The sequence below is a fragment of the Belonocnema kinseyi genome, chromosome 10 (genome assembly GCF_010883055.1).
Source record: "Belonocnema kinseyi isolate 2016_QV_RU_SX_M_011 chromosome 10, B_treatae_v1, whole genome shotgun sequence".
Classification (NCBI taxonomy): Eukaryota; Metazoa; Arthropoda; class Insecta; order Hymenoptera; family Cynipidae; genus Belonocnema; species Belonocnema kinseyi.
This window is the reverse complement of record NC_046666.1, coordinates 68,055,103-68,080,924: the sequence shown is the minus strand read 5'-3', so window position 1 is coordinate 68,080,924 and position 25,822 is coordinate 68,055,103. Positions and strand designations below refer to the sequence as shown.

Below are 25,822 nucleotides of genomic sequence, written 5' to 3'. Positions count from 1 at the left end.
GAAACAGAGAAAAAGAAGAATGCAATTTGAATTTCGCGCTATAATTGCATCGAAAGTATATAGGTTATATTCAAGTGTGGCCTTACGACTTTTCAGGTAATTTTAGCGTGAAATTTAAATGGCAAACTTCTCTTTCACTATTTTAAACGTTATAGCAGTTTATTAATTTTATATAATATTATAGTTTTTCGATCAACAGAAAATTTAATTTAATGGTTTTTAAAATATTGGATAAGACTGTTAAAGACATAAGCTCAAATTATAAAGAACAGGATTTTAAGTGAAAACTGATTTTTCTTGAGGGACATTTTTTTACTGTTTTGAGATTTAGAAAAAACACATCTTTATCAGAGAAGATTTTACCGGAAGATTGAAAATTCAGTTTTCAAGTATTTGTTTTAGCAGATAAAAAAATAAAACAGCAGATTGGACATTGATAGACAATCACACTCTAAATTAAATTTCTAGATTGTATTATGTGGAATTGTAGAAATAGAAGTAAAATATTCAAATAACAACTACGTCTAGAACATGCAAATTTCAATAAATAAGTAAGAATACAGTGATGTATAAAAATAGCCTATTAACTTTCTATTCCACGTTGAAAGACTGCATTTCACCTTAATTGAAAGAGTAAATCCTCTCAACTAAATTTATCGTGTTTCAACGTTGAATAATTATAATTGGCTGTTGGTTTGCTAATATAAGTGCTGCCAACTTGTCTAGATTTTTTATATTTGTTAATTGTAGGTTTCAAAATACAGTTTTTTGATCCTCAATCATTGCATTTCAACAATACGAATTTTCTGTAAGTTTCTGCTAATTCCTGATCTTACAAAACGGGAGGTGAGGCAACATTTTGGAAAAAATAAGTAATTAACCGAAAATTAAAATGTAAACTACAAAAATATTATCGAATAAAAATTTCTTAAAAAAATGCGATTCAAGTTTCCCGCCATAATGACTTTCAAACTCAAATGCCACATTTAAACATAACCTAACATAGCCTTTCGATTTCGACGTCACTATGGCGGTAAAATTTAAACCACTAGATTTATTTTCGCATTAAAAATACTAAAAAACTGTATTTCAAAGAATCATTTCAGACTTTTGAGAAGAACCTGAATCTTATTTGTGTGAATTGTAATCAAATGTAATAAAAAGATTCCAAAAATTAAGAGGGTGGTCAAATTTGACTAGCTTCAACAAATTAGTTACGGATCCTTTTGCACTAGAGTTTGAATATTATTTTTTGGGGTGCTAGGGGACTCACTTCCGAAATTTTTTTCGGGCGCGATGATGCGCCTCGAGGCCGTCTGAGAGAGATTTGAGAGTCTTGGCATCGACTTGGCTGAGATTGTTGCCGCTGCCCCCGCCCCCGTACCAACGCACCCAGACGTTCAAGCTGCCTGGTGCTCCCAAAGACTCAACTTTTCCCGGCCAGGCTGTACTTCCCCGAGCTGCACCCCAAACAACCTCACCAACTTCAAGTTTCCACGGCTTCGCGGCATCTCCCTCGTCCTTGAAGGGTACTGAGAGCCCAGAAAACAAGATCTTCATTTTTGACACAATGAAAAACTTTCAATCTTTCAATGAAATTCCATGTATTTTACTCGAAATTCAATTTTAAATCAACATAAATTTGTGTAATTACGGATTCCTGTTACCAACATCAAGAGCATTCTAGGGTTCATATCCAGACTCACCGTCGAAACCTTCTAAACCGGGATTTTGAGCTAAGTCGACCTAAAATTCAAAATGTTGGTAACAGGAATCTACCGTTTTTTCAAATCAAAGATTAGAAGTGAGTTTGATGGTTATTTTTCACATAAAAACAAACCGTCCAATAATAACCCAAACACAAATTAATTACTGTACAAGAATGGATTCAACTTCTAGCGAATGTGATACTTCTAGCAAAAAAAGCAACGGTGTGCGTGAATTATGAAACCGTGAATATTCCGTAAAAAAGAAGTAGTATTGGCTAAATGTGTCCCTTTTAAGTATAAAGTAAAATAAAATTATTCAAATCCAACGGACCTTAATTCCAGGTAAAACGTACCAGATTCCTACCTTACCGACATTTTTCTCAATAATGCATATCAAGTTACAAATTTGGGTGTCTTTTATTTAATTTCCCAAATTTACCACTCGATATGTTATTTCATGTGAACGTAAGTTATTGCAAAAAAATTCGATAAATTACAAATCGTTTAAGTGATACATGGCCTTAATTACAAATTTTATCATAAAAAAGCAATCTTACTACTTTTTCTCTCTTGAACGCCTCAAAAAATATATAGCTATAAATGGGGGAAGTCATGCAATCATTGAAGAAGATGAAAATCTGAATGGTTCTATTTACAGTAAATGATTCCCATTCCTCTGCTATCAGGTATTTTCACTTCAACCATCCACTAACTTCACTTCGTCGAGTTCTGAGGGAAAAACATTGAACCAATTGCATGGGATTCGGTCCATTTTAGCCCTAGTTTTCTAATATTTTCGAAATAACTAATTTTGTCAATATAAGTGCATAAGTCAGAAATAAACGCACTATTTTGCCAGGTTTTACGTATTCAAAATTTTCAAGGAATTTTTATTATTATCGGAGAGTAACATAAACTCCTAATGTCTTTTCAAACTAGATGGAGCTATGAATTAATTTTTTTTAATTGAATCTTTTCTGAAAAAAGTAAGGAAAAAGCACCCAACCGGCATTCGGAAGTTCTGTGTTTAGATTCTCAGCAGCGCCAAGGAGATCTTTTTTCAGAAAAAATGTAATTTAAATTTTTTAATAATTCGTAGCTCCATCTAGTCTGAAAAGACGTTAAGAATTTTTGTTATTCTCTGATGACAATACAGATTCCTTAAAAAATTTGAATACGTTACACCTGGCCAAAAAATGTGGATATTTCTGAAAAAGGATTCTTCTTTCGATCTCTCTAGTAGTTCAAGGGAAAAGCACCCGACCGGCAATCGGAAGTTCTGTGCTATTACAAAAATAAAGTTTTGCCCCGTGCATTTTGTCCATATTTTTCCCCTCGTCACTCAACGAAGTGAAGTTAGCTAATAGTTTAAGTGAGAAGCCCTAATGGTAAATAATTCAAGCGAGTTGTTCCAACCGAAAAATTGTTTTGTGGGTCTAGAAATTGTGAAAACGTATTTAGTACATATTAACAAACCTGACAGCCAATTAGCCAAGGCAATTAAAGAATTATTAACAAAAATTATTAATTAGATAATTATTTACAGTGTATGCGTGTACGTAAGTCATGTTCGTTAATATTATTAATATTAACATCATCTTTTTGCCAAGCATTTTTAATGTTTAATTGCTTATTTGAAACAATAAAGACACCTTAATTCCAGCTCACTTACCTGCTTCCAAATAATGGTGTTAAAATGGTGGACATGTGCCTTTTCGGTAAGCCCCAGATTTTTAAATTCTAAGGTGCTTTCTTCAATTTTGATTTTTTCCAGACAAAACTGCTGTGATTTTTTTGTATCTTACTGTCGAATTTTTCTAATAATAAATTATAAATCTTAATTGATGAAACAAAAAAAATCCTCTATTAAAACTAAAGGTTAAATTTAGATTTCCAGGCTGTGTTGTCTGGGTGAAAAAATAAAAAAAAAAAAAAACGTATGTGGGTCGATACGGTACTATAATCCCCCCCCCCCCTTTAAAATCACAATCTTAATACTTATGCATTCGGTGAAAACGTGTGCATTATACTTTCAAACCATTCCGCACGTTCCACCGGAATACCAATTCGCTTTTCAGTATGTAGGTGCAAAAGCAGCAAATTTTATTACTGGTACCTTCGAGGGAGAATCTTAATCCTAAGTAGCATGCTTCTATACATATTAATAAAAGAATAAGGCAGAGTTGTGTCTACAATTATTAATTCCACAAAAGTTCCCAGAAAGCAGAAGGCCAGAGGAATGTTATTTTCAACCCAAAAGCGTGCAACACATATCATAAACCAAATTAGAAAAACAAATTTTGCTAACAAGGCCTTTTAGCAAAAATTACTTCACATCAACTACTTTTCTAAGCATTCACTAAATAAGATTTTAGTCTGAAGAATGCTAAACTATATTCAGTCAATATTTAGAATTTAAACAATATAAATTTCGCGCCAAAATAGGATGAAAGTGATAGGTTATGTTTAAGCGTGCCTTTAGGATTTTGTGGCGCGAAATTTAAATTTCCAGGTGAGAAAATAAGTTTATTGCTTTACTTCGAGAAAGAAAAAGGCTAGCATTCATTCAAGACTGAAGCAGATGCAGATTATAAATAATGTACAATAAACGACTCAATTACTATTCGATACTGACCATCCTGGTCTTCATGCAGGGTAGAATGCATTGAGTGGATGGAGTCCAGCTTTCGCTTGATTCCCCGGCCGAGGGCATCCTTACCCTCGCACCTCATTGTGCTCACCGCACCTTCGGCTTGCTTCGTATAGATCTGTCAAATACAACTCAACTCAGGCACAAGCTTTTTACTACATTAAATGCATGCTAAAATCGTTTGAGCGTCTCTTCTGAGCCATGATCACAATGAACCCTGCTTTAAAATAATCATCCTTGCCTCGATTTGGACGTGAAAAAGGAAACGAAAATGTTGAAACTGACAAGCTTCTATCTTATGAAGGGCATACAATGGTGAAAATACAGCCTTACTATTCAAAAAGATCTGCAGGCTTCAATTTCGATTTTTTATTAGAGTTAAAGAGCACTGAACTATTATAGGGTGTCTACTCAAATCCTGGGAAAAAATACCCTAAAAATTCCAGATTTTTTCTGGGTATCTCGAGTTTTTTCTGAGTATAATTTTTAACAATTTTAGTACAAAAAATGTTCTTTTTAGTTTTTAAACATTTAATTAATTTTTAAAGGTATTCTTAAATATTTTATGACGATGGATTAAATAAATAATGCAATAATGCTAAAACACATAATTAATCATTTCTTGAATTTGTCTCTAAAGTCTATAAATTTGAATAAACTATATTAAATTCAATTTAAACCGCTTCAAATTCATAACATGTCAAGTAGAAATTTGGATTTTAAAACAGATAGATGAATTTTGAAAGAAATAGTTGAATTATCAACCGAAAAGATTAACTTTCTACCAAAAAGTTTTTAAAAAACAAAGTAAATTAATTCGCAATCAAACAGTTAATTTTCAACAGAAAAAGATCAATTTCGAAACAAATATATGAATTTTGAACTAAAAAAAGTCCGTTTTTAATCAAAAATATAATTGTCAAATTTTCAGTTTAAAAAAATTTTTCCACAAAAAAATAAAAGATTTATTTTTAAAACAAATTTAATTTAACTTTTAACCAAGTAGTCTTATTTTCAACCAAAAAGATGAATTTTCTACCAAAAAGGCGATTTTTTACCAAAATAGTTGAATTTTAAACTAAAAAAAATTAAGTTTAGACAAAAAATGGAATAGAAGATTCAATTGTACCAAAGAAGCCGAATTTTCATGAAAATACATGCATTTTAAATAAAAAAGATAAATTGTCAAAAAACAATTGAATAGTTAAATAAATCCTTTCAGTGCAGAAGATTGATTTCAACGATAAAAGTCAAAATTTCAATTAAATATAATTTTTGAACGAAATATTAAATAGTTTTATTTTCAATAAATAAAAGCTAATGTTCAACAACCACAAAACAAACAAATTTGTAACAAAATATTTCAAGTTGCGACTGGAATAGTTCAATTTTCAGAGAAAAAATTAATTTTAAGCCAAAGAAAAAAAAGAATTTTCATCAAAACAGCTCAGTTTTCAACTAAGGAGATGAATTTTCAATTAAACTTATGAATCTTTAACAACAAAAAATTAGTTTTTAACCAAATATTATTGTTATATTTCAACTAAAGAAGATTAAAATTTTTAATCCAAAAAGAACGAATTTTCAACCAAGAATTGAATTTTCAACTAAAACCAATCAATTTTCAACTAGAAATAGAATAGTTGAATTTTCGGTTTATAATAAAAATTGATTTGAAAAAAATAACGCGTTATTCAATTTCATATTGCAATTTGAAAAATATACTATTACTTATAATGTGACTTTAGTAGCTTTTTTCCGAATCAATAAAAAAAAAACTATTTTTTTAATTACTACCTGAGCATATAATGGCAAATGATTTGTTTATTGTACGATTTTATTGTTAGAAATAAATTTGATTTATTTTAGAAAATATTGGTGTAACGTACCGTTTAGAATTGTTAGAAAAAATACAAGTAAAGAAATAAAATACTGCCATGCATTTTTTTAAAGGGAAAAATGATTCTCCTTTTAATATCTGCCGAAATAGATTTTCAGAATTACAACCACAGATAATTCGTAAAACTTGAAACTCAGATTTAACCAAAATAATATAGGCTAAAGAATAAAAAAAATTTAATAGGTTTGCAAATAGATCTTCAAACTTACTAAAATCGAGAATTTTCTGGATTCTAATAATTTGGGTAACTATTTCGACATATATAAGATTCAACAGAATTCTTTTCGAGAAAAAAGATTAAAATTGTAAATTTGTTAATTTAAGCTGTTTACAACAAACCTAAATTTTAAGGTTTAATAATTTTCTGGAGCTAAATGGTATTTACAATACGGTTTCATTTAGCAAACAATTTTTTTCAGCGAAAAAAGGATGAAAATTTTATATTTGCTAGCTTAAATTATTTATAACGAAATTAAACGTTCAGTCTAGTAAGATATTTGTGTACATATAACATGGGGAAAAAATGTTTGCGCAAAAAAAAAACATTTAAAATAAAAAATTTTGTTTTTCGTAAAAAAAGTAATAAAATGGTTCATTTGTTCATAAAATTGGTGTATAACAATAGAATTCTACAATTAACCAATTATTTGTTCTTTCTAAATGCTCAGGTTGTAACTTACATTGATTGAAAAAATATAAAAGCAGACAAAAAAATATTTTTCCTGAAAATCCAATTTTTTAATAACTTTGTTTTAAAAAAAGTAGGTAACCAATTAAAAATATTTCTTCGTACATTTGTTACAAATTTAATGCCCTTTAATTTAAAAAGAAAGAACTTTATAAACGGTTCAAAATATAATTTTTGGAATGGTTATGCTGTAAAACGCCAATTGATACCAAAAATCGAAACTAGAAAGTGTAGGTAGAATTGTTGAGATTTCAGTTTAGCATAAATATGTTTTTACCATTTTTTTCTGGATTTAAAGTAATTGTTGCGTAATAAAAATAAGTCTTTATCGAAAATAAATTTTTTCAAATAGGATTTCCATTCTTATAGAGTGGACAAATTTGTTGATAACAATCTTTAAAAAAAATTATTGTACTATTTATTGTAAATTCCAACACGCTATAAGCTTAAATGAACGGAATTCGAAGCAAACATGGACTCAAAGTTAACTTTTTTAAATTTCTAAATGAAATATTTACTATATAAAAAATATTACATAAAAGTTAAGTTGCAATTCATATTTTAATTCCAATAGACTATTAATCATATTCTTTACATAATCTGGATAGACTTATTTTTAATATTCAATAATTGTATGAAACGCCAGAAAACAATCACATAAAAATACTTCTATGCAAAAATTAAAATGCATGTTTAAAATCCTACCTAGTGTTCTAAAGAAACTATAGAGTTTAAATGCTCAGAGAAATTCTCATGAACATAAGAATATACTCGGCCATCATATACTTTGAGAACTTAATGAGAATTTATAAGCATTTTGAATTAGCATTTAGAAAACTATATTTTCTATATTTATTAATAATAATTACATTATATAAATTTCGCGGAAAAGAAGTCAAATAAATAGAAAACATATTATTAGCATTAAAAAGTGCCTTATTCAGGGTTGCTACAATATCCTAATTTTTAAACACTTTTTAGTAGGATTTTGAAATCAAAGAGATATATTTCGAACCTAAGAAATGATTTTTTAACTAAAATGAAGAATTTAAAAAAAATATGAATTTTTAACTCAATAGTTAGTTCAATTTTCAACTAAAAAGATTAATTTTCTATCAAAAGACTCTTTGTCAACAAAGAACATGAATTTTCATCTTAAAAAGAGCCATTTTCAACCAAAACTTAGAATAGTTAAAATTTTAGAAAAATAAATGTTCAACCAAAAAAAAAAAAATAATTTTCAACAAAATAGTTTCTTTTTTCATAAAAAAATTTAATTTTCAATAAGATAATTCAATTTTAAACCCAAAAGATAAATTTTCCAGAAGAAAAAGAGTTTTCGGCAAAATTAATTAATTTCGAACTAAAAATATAAATTTATAAGTTAAAATGGAATAGTTCAGTTAAAAAACTTTTTTTTCAAACAAAAAATATAACATATGTCTATCAAAAAAGGTAAATTTTTTACAAAAAATGCAATAGTTAAAGTGAATTTTCAACTAAAATGATAAATGTTCCACTACAAAAATGAAATACCTAAATTTTCACTTAGTAAAATAAATATTCAAACAAAAAAGAAACGAATTATCAACAAAATAGTTCATTTTCCAACCACAGAAATTAATTTTTAACCAAAAAGGTGAAGTTTTAACTAGTGAGAGTACTCTTCTACCAAAAAAGATGAATTTTTAATAAATAGTAAAATTTTCACTTAAAACAGATAAATTATCAACTAAAAATAGAATTAAATTTTCAGAGAAAAAATTAATTTTCAATAAAATGAAACTAAATTTTCAACCAAAGAGTATAATTAATTATAAATAAGTTCAATAAAATGAAAGTAAATTTTCAACCAGAGTATAATTAATTATAAATAAGAAAAAATCAATCTTCAATTAATGAGATGAATTTTCTACCAAAATGGACGATTTTTTAACAAAGTTCATGAATTTTCAACAAAAAATAGGAAATAGCTTAAATCTCCTCCCACAAATTCGAATTTTTAATAAAATACAGGAATTTTCAACTTAAGATGATAAATTTATAACCAACATGTACGAGTTAAATTTTCAGTTAAAACAATTAATTTTCAACTAGAAAACCTAATTTCCAACTAAATAATTAAATTTTGAACAATAAAAAGGCTTGTCAACTGAAATGATAAACCATCAAACATATAAATGAATTTTTAACAAAGCAGTTCCGATTCTAACTAAATAGTTGAATTTTCAACCAAAAAGGATGAACTCTAAACAAAAAACGTGATATTTGATATTTCAACCAAAAAGGATTTTAATTTTATACCAAAAATAGTTGAATTAAATTAAAAAAGATAAATGTTCAATAAAATAGTTTAAATGCTCAACCAGAAGAGATTACTTTTTAATCAAATAGTTGCGACTTTTAACCATAATAACGAAATTGACTTCAAGTTTAATTTTTCGAAAATTCCTTAACTCTATCAAGTTTTCCCTGACATTCCCTGACTTTCTGGAATTACCTGATATCTAGCAACTCTTTAATTAGAAAAAAAAATATATATATATATATGTGTGTGTGTGTGTGTGTGTGTGTATTTCAATCTAGAATCTTTTTGTAAAAATATCTTCAGTAATTATGATATATATTTATTTAAACAATAAATGCTTTAAATTCTCTTAAGTATTCTATAAATTCTCTGTTTTAGCTTAAATGCTCAGCATATTCTCGAGAGAATTTGCTCTATATAAATTCTTGGGCATTTAAAAACTCTCATCCCACCTACTCACTTTTGAACTAATTTTTGACGCGCCACCCGAGACAGAACCTTGTCATTTAGACACAGAAATTTGAAATAAATAATAGGACATGAGGCAGACAGCTTCATTGGTCAAGTTAATATTGTCTGCAATCTTCATGATTTAAAATATTTAATTAATCTCCGGTTACGTCTCGAACGTCTTTTATCGAGGCACAAAATGTATCACGTATTGCATGCAACTCGAAATTTCAAAGGACTCAACAGTTCTCAAACTCTGATTACACATGCTCGTTGCAAGGATTTAGTTCGATCATCAAGAAGAATTATTATCAGAAGGATAATCTTCAGGAAAGAATTTATTTTCTCGTCATAATTAAATTTCGAATTCACCGTCTAACACATTAGTCGATACGAGTTACATTTATTGCAATGTATACGTTTAAATAATAATGATAATAATTACGATTAATAATATCTTTCACGCTTTGAACGTGAAATACGAATTATTATAAATACAAATTAATTACAAACTTAATATTAACACGTGAGAAAAAACATGGGGCTTTTATCGCAGCGTTATTTGAAACTGGGATTAAATGCAGGCGTCACTGGACTCATAATTTGGTATGTAAATGTGAGTTTTTTTTGCCCAATCGAAGAGAACGCTAGTCTTCCGAAGAAGAGTCGCTTTCTTCGTAGTCGTCATTGCGCTGATCGACATAGGCAATGTTATTGTAAATATACGAATTTAAATTATCAGACTGATAATCAACGACAGCAATCTCGTTAGAGTCAGACCGATAATTATAAAGATGGGGATAGAGTTCCGGCGTTGCTATCCCCAAACTCAGAACTTTTTGGTTAAGCCCGTGCTCGGGAAAATAAGGAACATCGTAACTTTGCGCTTCCAATGCCTTCTCTTGAGCATTATCATCCGAATTTAAATCGACTTGCAGATCAAGCGGATCACTCGTCATTTCCTCGAGACCGATAAAATTATTATCCGGCTGACTAGGCGCGTTAAAGTACTCATGGTCTGACAATAAAGTTTGCTGTCGGTACAACTCGGGAACGTACTGGTGATTACTATAAAGGATAGGTTGATAATGATTCGGCCCTAGTGGTATCGAACTATCACCGATCTCCAACGAGATATCACCGATTTCTTTACTCGAATTATTGAGTTGTTCCTCCGTAGGCAAATGGTCCATTGTGTCTGAATAAGTGGAATGATTTGGTGATGATGTGTCCATATGCTCTTGTGAGTCAACGTATGTGTTTTCAGGGTGTGTCGTATCGGCTGGCTGGTGCATATCTATGAGAGTTAGTTGATGGGTGCCCTGTTCTACATGGGTACCAACCTGAATCCCAGTCGTAACTGTCGATTCAACATAAGCCTTTCGGTGATGTGCGGCTTGATGACTTAGTCTCATTTCTTTCGTCGTCGAGCCCTGAATCCGCCAGTCGTCAGTCATCATCGTCCCGTCGCCAGAATCCGGTTCGCTGCTCGATACACAATGTACCATTGGCTGCAAAATCGATTATTCTATTAGACTTATTATCAATCACTGCTTCCCAGTAAATAAAAAAAAAACCACTAATACCTTACCGAACCCCCTCAAAAAACTCACATCCTGCAAGAAAATTCCCTGACCAATTGACGTTTTTTCCACATATAATTTTTAGCAAATTTAGTATCAATAATGATATTAAATATTTTATGACGGTGGATTAATTAAATAATACTAAAAACATAATTAATAATTTCTTGAATTTTTCTCTGTAAAGTCCACGAATTTTAATAATATGTTAAACAAATTTTTATTTTATCTACTTATTCTTAAAATACAGTACATATTTAGTTAAAATAATGTAGTTACTGTATTAAATTAAATTCAAACTGCTTCCAATTCATAACTTTTAAAGCCGAAATTGGGATTTTTAAAAAGATGATACATTTTTAACCAAACAGTTGAATTTTTAACGAAAAGGATTGTTTTTCTATGAAGAAGACAAGTTTAAAAAATATATATATTAATTCTCAATGAAAAAGTTTAATTTTCAACAGAAGAAGACCAATTTTCAAAAAATGGATGAATTTTCAACTAAAAAAGATCAGTTTTCAAGCACAAATAGAAATTACAACTTCAGTTAAAAAATTAATTTTTCACAAATAACAGATTTATTCTTAAAACAAATTTAATTTAACTTTTACCATACTTGAATTTTTAAGCAAAAAAATGAATTTTCGAACAAGACGATTAATTTTCAATCAAAAAGATTAATTTTCTATCAAGAAAGGCGAGTTTTCAAAAAAATATATAAATTTAAAAAAAAAAGTTAAATTTCCTACTAAAAAATACTAATTTTCAACAAAAAGTTTGAATTTTCAAACAAACTAATGAATTTTTGAGAAAAGAGTTCAACTTTAAACTTAGTAGTCTTATTTTCAACCAAAAAGATGAATTTTCAATCACAACGACGATTTTTCAACAGAAATTGAATAGTTCAATTGCCAGTTAAGAAATTTATTTTCAACTAAAGCGACGAATTTTCAACTAAAGTGATGAATCTTCAAATCGAATAGCCTAATTTGAAACCAAAAACATAAATGATAAGACAAGAAGATTAATTTCTACCAAAAAGACAAACTTTTTAACTAACTCTCAACAAATTAATTAAATCTTTATTTAAAAAACAGATAAATTCGGAACAAAAAATGTATTAGTTGATATTTCAAACAAAGAAGATTTAAATTTGTTAATTAAAATAATATAATTCAAGCAGAAGCTTAGATTTTCAACTAAAACCGATCAATTTTCATCCAAAAACAGAATAGTTAAACTTTTAGTTCAAAAATTGATTTCAAACAAACAAAACAAAAAAATTTTCAAAAAAAATAGTTCAATACATTAATAAAAAACTACTTTTACAAATGAAGAATCATTGTTATTCCATTATACATTGTAATTTAAAAATAAAATTAAGCACGCGTTCGAAAACATTCCCTGGCTTTAAAAAAAAAAATACCTGACATTTCCAGGTTTTTCCAGACATACAAAAATTCACTGACAATTCCAAGTTTTCCAGGTAGGGAAGACATCTTGTTATAGTTCATTGAAAAAGTAGAGTCAAAGGGTCAGTTATTCAGAAAAATTGTCTTCTTTTTTTTAATTCACCTGTTTTTGATTGAAATTTATTCGGCTGAAGTTTTTTTCCCTTTGTTTAAAAATTTGTCTTTGATTTGTTTTTGTTTTATTTTTGATTAAAAACTGATCTTTTTTACTTGAAAAATAACATGACTTGTTGAAAATTCGTCCTTTTTGATTGAATTCAACGGCTTTTAATTTAAAATATTTTTTGGTTTAAATGTCAACTACTAAATTTTAAGTTGTTTGTTGAAGATTTATCTCTTTGGTTTGAAATAAACTATTTGAATGAAAATCAGTATTTTTCGTCAAAAGTTGATCAACTGAAAATTTAACTTGTCCATTTTTGTTTAAAAATTCGTCTCTTTTAGTTTAGAAATGAACCATTTGGATGAAAATTCACACATTTTATTGAAAATTCCTTTCTTTTAGTTGAAAATTAATATGTTTGATTAGAGAAATAATTTTTTGTTAAAATTAATTTTTTTAGTTAAAAACTCGACTTTTTAGTAAACTTTTTAAAATTAAATTTTTATATTAAAAATTGAGTATTTCATTTAAGATTTGTCTTTTTTGATTAAATCCAACTGTTTTTTTTTTAATATTAAAATCTTTGTTAGTTGGAATATCAACTATTCAATATTTCGTTAAAAATTTATCTTTTTTATTTAAAGTTAGACTACTTTATTAAAAAAATTTATTTTTCTTTCAAGATTTATTACTTTAGCTGAAAATTCAGTCCTATGGCTGAAAATTTAACTATCCTATTGAAAAATTCTCTTTTTTCTTCGTTATATAATATTTTTTTTTTTAGAGAAAATTTAACTAATCCATTTTAGACTGAAAATGTTTGCATTTTTAGTTCAAAATTCACTTGTTTTATTACAAATTGAACTATATTATTGAAAATTAGATTTTATCATCACAAGATTTCAAAATTCCATTTGTGGTTACAAATTTATAGTTTAGTTTGAAAATTTAACACTTTTGTTGAAGATTCATTTTCTTTTAAAAGAAAACTTACCTTTTTTTATTTAGAATTTCAAATATTTAGATGAAAATTGATGTATTTTCTTGAAAATTGGTCTTAGGCGTAGAAATTTAATCTTCTTGCCCGAAAACTCATCTTTTTGGTTGAAAATTGAACGATTTCATTTCTGGTTTAAAATTGATCATTTTTAGTTGATTTATTTATTTATTAAATTTAAATTTTCGCAGAACTCGGACCCGGAACCACTTGTTGCCTTACCAAACCCAAAAAAAACTCCTTTAAAACAACAATTTTACCGTGGAATAAGACTGATGCCTGGTGGTAATCGGTGGCGCAGGTGAAGCAGCTCCATGAGTTGTAGTATCCACAGCCGGACTATTAGATCTTTGACTATTCCCTGGACTGTGTGTTGTTGTATCCGGTGGCGATCCCTGCCTCATCAACGCTGACTGTGCAACATTCGCCTGATTTCCGGCAGTCTGCGTGGAGACCGAATGCCTCGCCATGAGCGGACAAAGTTGTCCCTGCTGTGCTGACTTTTCCAAAACTGTCGTACTACTACTGGCAAGGACAAACTGTTGCTGATGATCCATTCCTGGATCTGACGATGGAGAATTGAGAGTGCTTTTCGGCGAAGGTGACTTCCCCTGAATCATTCCAGCACTCAAGATGTAAGACTGATTATGATCCAGGTTCATCTGATCGACACCCGGCCCATTGTTCGTGCCTGTGGACTGAAAGTTGGGGATCTGATTATTCGAAACCATTGTCGTCTGCTGTTGCACAATCGTTGTATTCTGCTGCACGAAGGTGGTGTTCTGCTGGTTCGGCGATGAGGAAACCGCGATGTTCTGCGCATTGCCACAAGGCACCATCAGCGTCTGTCCATTCATCTGAATGAACTTCTGCTGTCCTTGAATATTCTGCGGACGCACTTGAGTGGTGTTGAATGTCACCTGTTGATTGGGACTCACATTCGCGAGGATCGGACTCAGCTGATTATTGAAGGAGGTCGTGCCGTTCACCAGGAACTGCCCACTGTTCGGAGAAAGGAACTGCGCGCCGGGACTGTGTTGTTGAATGATTTTCCCGCCTGTTGTCTGTGGCGCCCTAATCACCATTCCCGCTGGACCAGCAGCAAGGATACTTTGATTGGGACTGAAGATCCCACCATGACTTTGCACCGGGGTCAAGACATTCTGCCCATTCACATTCTGGATCTGCAACTGCATTCCCATGTTACCCGTGTCTTGCAACAAGGTGGCGGTTCCATCAGCCGACATCACCATACTCCCGAGACCTGGAACTATAAACTGCTGAATAGTTGGGAAGTTTTGCACCATGCCAGTGGTGCCATTGAGTAAATTAACCGGTTGCAGTAGATTAATCTGCTGATGCGTTTGAGGATTTGTGATGATCTGTTGCGTGTTGAACTGCGAAGTCGCGCCCGTCTGTCCGTTCATGACTAGCTGCGCGGGAGCTCCGCCTTTCCCAGGTACGATAGTCAGCGCCTGCAGCATCGGTCCTCCCAAACTCTGAGTCTGGTAGTTCTGCTGCGCAAAGTTTGATTGCGATTGCATGAGCATACCCGAATTCTGCTGCGAAGAGGCGATGTGTAGCATCGACGCCACAGTCTGCGAGTTGCCCTTTCTCTTCTTATAGGCCTTCTTCTTGCTCATCCCGGACTCTGGCGAGAGCAAACCAGGTTGTCGGTTAACCATGTTCTGATTCCTTGCCACGTCCTGATTGGCTTCCAAGATCGACTGAGCATTTTGTAAAACGTTACCAGCAGCGACTGCGAGATGTGGAATCTGGACGTTTTGACTGATGCCGTCCATAGTCATAACACCAGGTTGAATGAGTACGGGTGTTTGAATCGTAGTGTTAACGAGTACGGTTGGTTGCCCGAGGACTTGTTGTGCAACTCCTACTGCTGGAATGACTTGACTAACGGTTCCAGTCACGTTGGTTACCATCGGGGAGACTGACAACGGAGGCATGGAACTGGCGTTCGAGATTATCTTCGGAGGTGGCGGTGCCATCACGCCTCCAATTCCAGAACCATTGCTAGCCATGATGAGTTGCCCACCACTAGAAACTAAAATGTGACCTGGCGGTAAACTCGAACCAGCTGAGTGTTTTAATATCCCTCCGGAAGTTAGTACATTGTGAACTTGAACATTGGACTGCTGATTGTGATGATGCTGTTGATTGTGATGTTGCTGTTGATTGTGATGTTGCTGTTGATTGTGATGATGCTGTTGATTGTGATGATTCTGTTGATGCTGATGATGCTGCTGATGTTGTTGGTGAAACGAGGCGGCACTCGCTTGAGGAACTTGAATGCTGCTAACGACACTCTGGACCATCTCCAAGGGTGATTTAGAAACAGACATCGAAGGCGGCTGACTGTGCACAATCGGGACGGAGTTCTGATGATGCATAGCCACCGAGGACAATGGCACATTCGTAGATGCAGACTGTTGACCCTGATGTTGAGTCTTGTTCGAGTGAATGTTTGGTATAGCTGAATTTGGAATGCCCGATGGCGTGTTTACAGATACGGTCGCAGTATTCGCTCTTCCGGCAAGAACTGATGTAATGGTATTGCTACTGACTGTGTGTCCACTCGCCATCGTAGTGATAACAGACGAAGCACTATAGTTGTTCAATGGGACCCTCGAGTTGGAGTGCAATGTATGAGGATGCGGCTGATAGCCTTCAAGCCTTGTGTTAGAAACCTGCTTTTTAGGTGCTTCCGAAACCGGAGTGTAATTGGAAGATTGGTAAGGGGGGGAAGTTTCATTCGAGGACATCTGACTGGAAGTTGCTGATCTGTGGTCTTGACCGTTGGTACTGCCGATCGAAGACTGAGATGGCTGTTGTCCTTGGGGAGTCAAGGTCTGCGAAGTCATGGATTGAGGAGTTAAGGATTGAGGAACATGACCTGAAGTGGAAAGCGAATGCGGCGTGGGAGGCTGGGAGTAACTGCGAGGGGTAGATGGCTGCGAGGAGATAAGGCTCTGTGGAGTCGCAGGTTGTGAAGTGCAGGAGGCTGAAGAAGAGGTTGGCGTGTCCGAGTTTGCGGGACTGTTCGTGCCGATCGGAGATCCATGACTTGTACTAACAGTTCCACCCTGAATCGGTCTGGAGTCCGGCTGTTGGTTGGAGAACTTCTCCCTGAAGGTTGAAGAGATCACAGGGTCTTCGGATTGGTCGGAATGTAGCATGTACTGTCGGTTCTGCTGCTTGTAGAGATCCTGAGAGGACTGAGCGTCGGCACTGGTGACACAACGCTGAGACGAATCGGAATCACTGGCGTTACTCCCCGAAGTTGGAGTCATGCTGCTGTGCACAACAACTGGCGACGTGGGATTATTCTTCATCGAGCTGTAGACGCGAGAAGAGTAGCTGTTGTCGTACATGTCGCAACATCTTGTACTGGTGGGACTAGTGATAGAGGAAGGCTTTGGTTGTGGAAGATAAACGTTGTTGGGCACATGAATGCCAGGAGATGACTGCGGCACTTTGGAGTTGTTGAGTATCGTGAACTGAGAGCTACTGACACCAGTCTGCCTCGATATCGTGCTATTCAAAAGAGCAGTCTGTTGTGCGAGATATCCACTAGGATCTTCAAGGAATGAGGGTCCGCTGGTGTTGACTGCAGAACCTATTTGATTGGCGAAGGGAGATTTCTCGCTGAACTCGTCACCTGAGCTCGGGGCTGATTGGTCCAGACCCATGTTTCGGAAGCGCACTGGTGCTCCTGGATAAAGAGACCCTATGCCACCCATTTTCCTCTTCTTCTTCTTGCTAAAGCCATCTGAAAAAGAAGAGTATAGATAGAATCATTTAATTACAATTTTAAGTCGTTGAAGTTAATAACTGCAAGCAACTCAACTTAAATCCCTAGAAGTTGTAAAAGTGTTGAACGTTTTAAAATTATCTCGACTAAAAAAGGTGGATACAAAGGGAAGTATTAATAGGGATCTTTTATCTGTGAGCATAGAGTAGATAATTATTCACTGACGGGAGGTAGAGCCGGGGACAAGATAACCCGAGACACTAATGAATCTCTCCGTTAGTACAGTATAAAACCCCTTACTTTCAAGGCTTCTGTTGCCATAAACTCGAGGCTTTTAAGGGAATTGTCATCTTTGTAGACGCTTCCTGCGCCCATTATGGATCGTTAAAGAGCGGAAATGTTGCAAATCTATGATTCAGAAGCTTTTACTGATGTTTCGCATTCGAAAGTCTTTTAGAGAAGTATTAAATGAAACTCGTTTCTTTTATTATAATAACTGCTTCCTGCTTTTCAAATTTATTGAGGCACTCATTTAGATAACCATTTAGGTTTGCTAAGCTGTGATAAAGTGTAATAACAGATATTTGTGTAAACGACCTATGGAGTCAAATCATAATTTTTTTTACCACAATGTTCTTATTCAGTTTCACCTGTTATCCCTCTTTTAGAAACCATCCATGATCATGAAATATAATCATCATTTTAGAATTAGGGGTCTGCGGTCAGAGGCCAGTTAGCTTCCCTGAGATGCAATCAAAGCAAAAGATTAATGACAATCTTGTATTAGCAAACTGTAATCGAGAGATAAACACTGTTTTTGTTTCTGCAAATCCTAGAATTCCAATCTCGTGTAGCATTCAGTTTGAGAGGTTCCTTTGAAGAGTCAGTGCATAGACTGAGAGTTTGTGATACATTTGCGCAGAAGCAGAGGGCGCGCGCAGAAATCAAAATCGGACAGTAGTAGGACGACGTAAATCCCTCTTCCACCCTCTTTCTCTCACACACTGCGCTTCACTCCTTCTTCCACTGTTTGTAGCCCAACTTCATAAGGTTCAACAACGCTCATATCCTCGTATAAAATTAACCCTTATCAACGTGTCTAGCGCCACCGCCTTCACCACCACCTCCGCTGTTCGTGGTGTGGTAGCGAATAGTGAGTGGATTCTTTCCTCCTCCCGGGACTTATTGATCGTCGGTGGGATAAGAAGACACGAGCCGGCCGATTGGTCACCTTCTGCGGAACTTTTCTTGGGGGTGAAGCGCCGTCAAGAGGGGGTGTGGAAATTCCCTACCCAAGATATTCTCCTCACAGGTTTGTTCTGACAACCTGGTATCTGTGATAAAGTAAACCGTTCTAGAGATAAATAGGTCTTCACGTCCAAGTGAGCGATCTTTAAAATGTTGAGCTTGATAAATTCTTAAATGATGATCAGTCGATTAGGGTGATGAGTTTGCAATGATGCTCAAGTTATGGGAATTACGATCAGGGAAAACAGAATAGAAAACCTATACATTTTCAATAGAACATTCATAAGTCATGAAGAAATAATCCTGTTTTCCATGACGCGGACATTCTTCATCTGAAATGGTTTGACTTTCCGTCAGTTCTTAAACCAATAATGCAGCTTACAAATTGCCTTGATTATAACGAAATATCCCTGAAAGTTTCTCCTAAATTAACTCTTGTTTTCCAAGAATTCCAAGAGCAATCAAAGTCCGGATAACTTCTCCCATTGAATTTCTTGTCATGGATTTGCTGGAAAGGAAAAGGAGGGTTGACGGAAATGGGTATCGAATTCCCCGCATACTGGAATTAATCCAGCCAACTTCAGACGTACATATTTTCATCGGCGATGTGTCAACATCAGTGGAAGATTAATGCGAGATAAATATTCATGAGGAAAGGAAGAACGCAGATTCCAAGATAGATCTGCATAATAGAAAAATAAGTGGCATAACCCGCAACGAGGGCAGAGTAATGGACATTTTTCCTCAAAATGTTGGCATCGTCAAGTGTTTAATCACTCTGTAGTTGACTATGGGGGAATTTGAAAGGGTAAACATCAGCGGAATAACAACAGGAATCTTGGGTGGAAAGGTTTGAGTACGGAAGGAAAAATGGCAGTGAATCACAATTCAGGCGATGGCGCAGCAGCCACGACATTGCCGAAGAACTGGAGGGAGAGCGCGAATGGACAGTGCTGGTATCCTTAAACGGTCTTGCGCACATTGAGGTTCTCTCTTTCCCCTCTTCTTCTCTCTCAAGTGATTGATCGCGAGAGTCACGACGTACGAGTCGCACGACCGCGGTGCATCTATTTCAAATGATCTTTCCAGTACGTAATCTCAGAAATACAATGCTGAAGACCTAACGCGATGAACGGTGCTTCTTTCATATAAAAAAACTCCATTTAGGTTGGTACATTCGACCTGGAATGGTAATTATCCACTCTAGAAAACAGTTGCAACTTAGGATGAAACAGTTATTTTTATAGTCAGGTAATAAAATGAAAAATATCAAATGGTTAGGACTCGATAAACTGATCCGCTTACGGGATTATGTAAAATACAAGGACGTAACTTTAAGTTGAAAGACTCGAGGTTATATATTATTATCGCTAGTTTAATGGATCCATGAAAAAAGAAAAGGAGGAGTGGATTGGGTCGTAGAATGAAGGTTGAAGAGAAGATTGGAAGGATGAGGGTGACGCCGTCGTCGACGATGCCGACGCCGCCACCGCAAGAGCCGCTGCTAATGCCGCAATCTCCTCGTTTTTCTTCCCAGCGACTTTTTCCTAATGATTACGCTTCCTCTCTTTCTCTTTCTTCGTCGTACAAACCCCTTTCGACTGAAATTTTTGGTCTTTCTCTAGTAAAAGTTGACACACGTACCGCCGATGGTGAATAAATGTCTGGACCATTATACCCCGCCAGATTTCAGAGGAAAAGTTTGGTAATACATCCTGCTGGACCGATCTAAAAGTTCGTCGCGATAAGTATAACGAGCGTATTTCATAAGTTGAAAGTTTATGGGATAAAAGGAGGTACTTGCACGAGAACCTTTGAGAAACGAATGTTTGTCGATAGTTGACAATAGAAGTGAGCAACAGTTTTCTGATCTTTCAGCAAAAAACGAAAACCACTTCCAACTTTTCTTGGGCCACTTCTTTACTTCTCAAGTGCACAGCCTAGAGGAATAATCTCTTGGAGAGATGTACTGGTAACAGTAGTATTTTGTTCAATTTGTTCCCAGATGAATCAAGATGTTTACAGTTTCCCATCAAATTTTTAATTAAATTAGAACTCAGATAAGTTGAATCCCAGAGGCGAGAAAATGATACCTCATCGTGCAAATGATTTGATCTAATGTTTCCCCTAAAGCGAAAGCTGCTTTGTCGACTTTGCTGCTATTTACGAGCTTCCATGGTGGCTTTTGAGCAAGGTTAACGTTTTGGTTAATTGACTTGTCCCATCTTCCAGACAAGGAGCTTCCCTCGTTTCATTTCAAGTCGCAGAGCAATTCGAACTCATTCTGGAAACCTCCTTTCCTTTTCCCCTTCTGACTCCACTTTTCTCCACGACCTATTCATCATCCATAATTCTAACTGCGGAGTAACGAAGAAAAATAAGAGGAGCAAAAGGATATTAAATTTCCGTGAGAGCAGTATTAAACTTTCATCGCTTCGTAACGTTATTACAGGGGTGGACGAGAAACCCCGACACTTTTACCAGAGTTTCATCGCCTCACTGGTCTCTTTTCTTAGCTTTACTCTCTTCTAACGTAGTTTTCCTCTAACTAAGGTGCCGAGAGAAAACTTAAGGCTTAATCTTGAAATTGCGATTCCAGGAAACTAAAATTAGAGCCTCGATAATTTCTGACCTATCCGATAAACAAACCGGGATTGAAAACTGTTAAGAGAATTACCTGATTTCGTTTTATCCATGGAAGTTGGGGAATCGGCAGAGGCATGAACATTAGGAATCACAGGTCCAGCTGGTGCCGTCGATGATGAAACAATTGGGGTCGTAGATGCAACCGGACTGGCTGCACTAAGGGGCATTAGGAGTTTCCTCTTGTGGTTGCAGAGCTTTGTCATCTCTCGAACTTTGCCCTGGTTGGGGCTCCAAGGTCGCGTCGCCACCTGAAAAAGAAATGTTTGCGGTCACGCATATGGAACAAGACAATTAAAAGAATAATAGCCCTTTGTTTTCGTCTTTTTTACAAATAGATAACTTTTTCAATCAACCTGAACGTCAATGTGATTTACGACGGCGGTAAACGACAAGGAATAATGGGGATTGCCTACTCCCACCACACTTCTATAACACAATAATTTATGAACTGGGTTCCAGCGATTTTAGAAGGCTCTTTCGGTAGAAAGGTTGCAACCAAAAAGAGCTCTTCGTTACATAAACGACCCCCTTAACACGGTCGCTTTTTCGATATTATGAAATAAACTGAGTGCAAATTATAGGGGTCCAATTACGTTTATGCTGATTTTTAAAGCACGAAATTTAAATTCATAGTTGTTATATTTCGACTTATGGCTTTTAAAGTGGTTCTACGATCTCAAAGAAGAATCTAACAGATTCAAAATATGTATTGCCACAAAGGTTCATTCACGCCAGGAAATAAATTTATTCCAACATCATCATAAGTCCATTAATCATTTCTAGCCTTGCTTCCCTGCCTCCATTCCCACATGACAGCAAATAAAGTATTTGCATGTCCTGAATCCCGTAGGACGTTGCAATCAAGAGAATCGTCGCGATTCCTTGCGGATCTCTTTAGATAGTAAATCACATTATCTCCGTGCTGTATTACCATGTTCAACCCGTTACTTATCTCTCGAAGACTCGCTTCAAGTGCTCATATAAGACCGGACAGAAATTGGCAGTCGTGGCATGATCGTTGGTTACGAGGGTACTCGCCAAGTTCGCATCAGTTACACACGCATATGCGTTCTCGTAGGACCCTGAACCGAGACCCAGTCACTGTGCAGAGACGGGGCATTATGCCCCACGCATCGTTAAATTAAATTTATGTCAGCTTTATGTCCATACATATGTTATGTTTACGTTTATCTTTATTGTTCGGCGTTACACCGAACTCGCGTAACAGGGCCGTTAGACTGCAGATTTACGAGTTTAATTGCGACGGACGATAAAGACTCGCGGCATTTCGTCCACGTTCAAAGAATTGATTCGCTCTAGGCGCATCGTAGATTGCCGTGAAATTTCTTTACAATTAATTTATTTTCAAATGGAAACACTGTATTATTTTACTGCCCTTTGGATGATTCGACGGACAATTGGATCTTTACAAGTCAGAGGCTCTGGTGCCCACTTCTTCAGGTAACTCCGGGTTAAGCTCATTTATACGAAATGAATTTCTCGCAAGTCTAACCAATCTTCACCCGAGAGAACGGGATTGTACAATAAATAATTTACAATCTTATTGTTCAAGATTACCAGTTTGGTCCTTCGAGCCGGATATGCAATTTCATTTGATTTTATGCCATTTTATTCTCCTCTTGTCATTGAGTGAGTTTCTCCTGACTTGGCTAAGATAGTTCGTGTTATCTCACTTACTGAGAAGGTAGTGTGCAGAATCTTTGTAGCCATAAATTGCAGCAGAACGTCTGCAGGTCTGACACGTTACACAGGGAAGCCTGACCATTATGGCATCAACCTGGCCTTCTTCGACGGACTTAACAAAGGGTCATTGCGCATCGATCACGTGATTCACGAGCGTCGCCAAGGGGGTTCTTAGCCAGTCTCGTTATGGCGCGCCGACTTTGGTCTCACCGAGGACTCTACGGATTATCGCTTTGCACCAACATTTACAGACTTGTTCCAGACTTTAACGTCACCGATGACGATTTCCCGTCTCGTTAGGTAGGCCACTTATCTTTCACGCTCTTGACTTGGCACTAGAGTCCCTCCGATTTGATCATTCTACTTTTGAAAAATTCTATACATTTTATAAATTCCAGATTAATTTCATTATAAACTGCGGTTTCAATAATGGGCTCTCTCAATAAGGCCTGCCCTAACTAAGCAATAAATCTGACAGAATAACACTATGAAACAAGTAGCCTTATAACTAAGTGCTCGAATGACATAATTAACGGCTAATGAATAAGCGCCATAATTAGAGAATTGCCGATAGTAATTTGCAACTCTAAATTACCCGAGGGCAAACAAGTTAGCACTCTAGTGTCTAGAATATCAATTAGCCCACTAATTGACAAATTCTGAAAATTTTCAAGAACTTTTTCCGACCATTTTATCTAGCAATCTATCTGACCGGAATAGAGTTATCTGTGACCAGGTGGTTGGAGTTTGTAGCATCCTTGCATCTCGCAGTAAAACGTTTTATTGCAAATGCGAGACGACCAGCCTATAGACAAAAAGGGATATCAAGTGGGGTTGTGTTAAACCTTGTAGGTGCGAGTATCATGCACGTGTTTGTTTGCGCACTAGTGTGTACTTTGACACGGCTATAGTAACGACCAGAGCATAACTCGAAAGTTGCTCCTCTCTGTTGTACCTACGTACCAACTATATACCCTGCCATACCATACCATACAATACTGTACCATACCATACTACCCCATATCGTTCATTCTACACAGGAATCTCGTTCGTTCGCACCAGTGGCGCTCAATCGACCATAAAATACTTACATCAAACGTGAAAATTGCTCCGGGCGTCCTTAAATCCCGTTCACACGCTGAGAATGAGGGACTCTCTAACCCAGCATAGAAGAGGAAAACGAAATAAAAGCACAAGTATGTTGTTGTAACAACTTACTTTACTGCTAGCCCATAAGGATATTTATGGAGCCCTCTTGAAAAAATCATCCCAGCAGATAGTGGTTCATGCTACCAATTCGCCAGGATATTGACTAACAAAACTAATCGCTGAAAACATCCTTCAGCTTCTAGATTTGTATCCTTCCATTATAACTTTGACTGCCAGATTAATGATCCTATCAATCAAGAATATTTGAATGAGGGAAATCTCATAAGATACCTAAATCCCCATGACTTTATTAACCCCAATTAGTTTGCCTTCCATCTCTAAGACCTAAATTATCATCTGCCAAATCTATCATCCGGGCAAAATTATATCCCCTGTTTGCTAAATCATCAACAGTTTTATAAGCTTAGTACAGCATAAAGAAGATAAACCCCAATAAAACGATGATGAACCATAAACCCAAATGCTCCCCACGAATCAATTGATAAAAAATCTCGTAACCATCACCCTTGGCACTCTAACTGGGAAGTGGGTATAAAGTCGTGCAGTCAGTTAATGTTTGCAACATAAGTGAGTGACCATAAATTTAGACAAGTCGGCGACTTTAAAGCCTTTTCTACACAAGTTCATCGATTTCTTTGCTTTGTGAGATGCGAAATTGTTGGACGCGATGGGACGTGAGTCGCTAGCCATAAATATCTTGAGCATTGGTCGCTACTACCAAAGCGACTGGCCACACAGATATCTGAATCCAAGTTATGTGTGGACGCGCTAATAACAAGCCGATTCTATTCCATTGTGAATTCCGTGATTCTATTACACGGCACGCTCCCCTCGGGATTTATAGGTCACCAAAACATTCCGCCCGAATCGTTTCGCTTCAATTGTACCACTGTGTCCTCCCTTCGCTGTCAGTTGATCACTCTCCAATGTTAACCTATTTTCTATAAATAAACCCAGATTCATTCCGATAATACTAGCACCCAGAAATTGATTTGATCAAAGGCTTAGGTATAATCAGTGATGAAAATTGGGTCAAGCGACTATTGGACGAGGTTCGTTAGTGAGATTAAGATAATATTACCTGCATGTAAATAAGTCGAATGACGATGAGATAGGAATCCGAACACCCACTTTTTGACGTCGTAACGGGAGCGTTTAAGTTAACGTGATTGTTAAGGTTGGCAATCCCAGAGTATAGCTCGCATTTGCCAACCTACATAAAGATGTCTCATTAAACCGCCCTTCTTCTCACCCCGAATTCCCCTCCGTCGACAACGATCATCTCGTCTCGAGCGGAGATACAGGTTTAGTCTCAGCAACGAACACCCATTGGACCGTTTCTTTCCCTCTTTCGTATTTCTTTTGCTGCAAATTATACTAATTGCCCAAGCCTTCTCCACCGCCGACTAGCGTTTTCGCGTG

General features: G+C 35.3%; 1 protein-coding gene across 4 annotated transcripts in view; it reads right to left on the bottom strand.

Annotated features, from left to right (window-relative positions):
• LOC117182220 (methyl-CpG-binding domain protein 5) overlaps nt 1-25,822 on the bottom strand; it is a 226,033-nt gene that overhangs the window by 4,913 nt on the left and 195,298 nt on the right. The window contains exons 4-8 of one of the 4 annotated variants that reach the window (XM_033375302.1): nt 21,558-21,774; nt 14,124-17,650; nt 11,049-11,216; nt 4,345-4,477; nt 1,274-1,532 (exon numbers count right to left, since the gene is read on the bottom strand). In XM_033375302.1, the coding sequence (XP_033231193.1) occupies nt 1,274-1,532; nt 4,345-4,477; nt 11,049-11,216; nt 14,124-17,650; nt 21,558-21,774 (4,304 nt within the window). Of the gene's footprint in view, nt 1-1,273; nt 1,533-4,344; nt 4,478-10,025; nt 11,217-14,123; nt 17,651-21,557; nt 21,775-25,822 lie in introns of those variants that run through there. The other 3 variants (XM_033375303.1, XM_033375304.1, XM_033375301.1) reach the window with 3 other exon arrangements.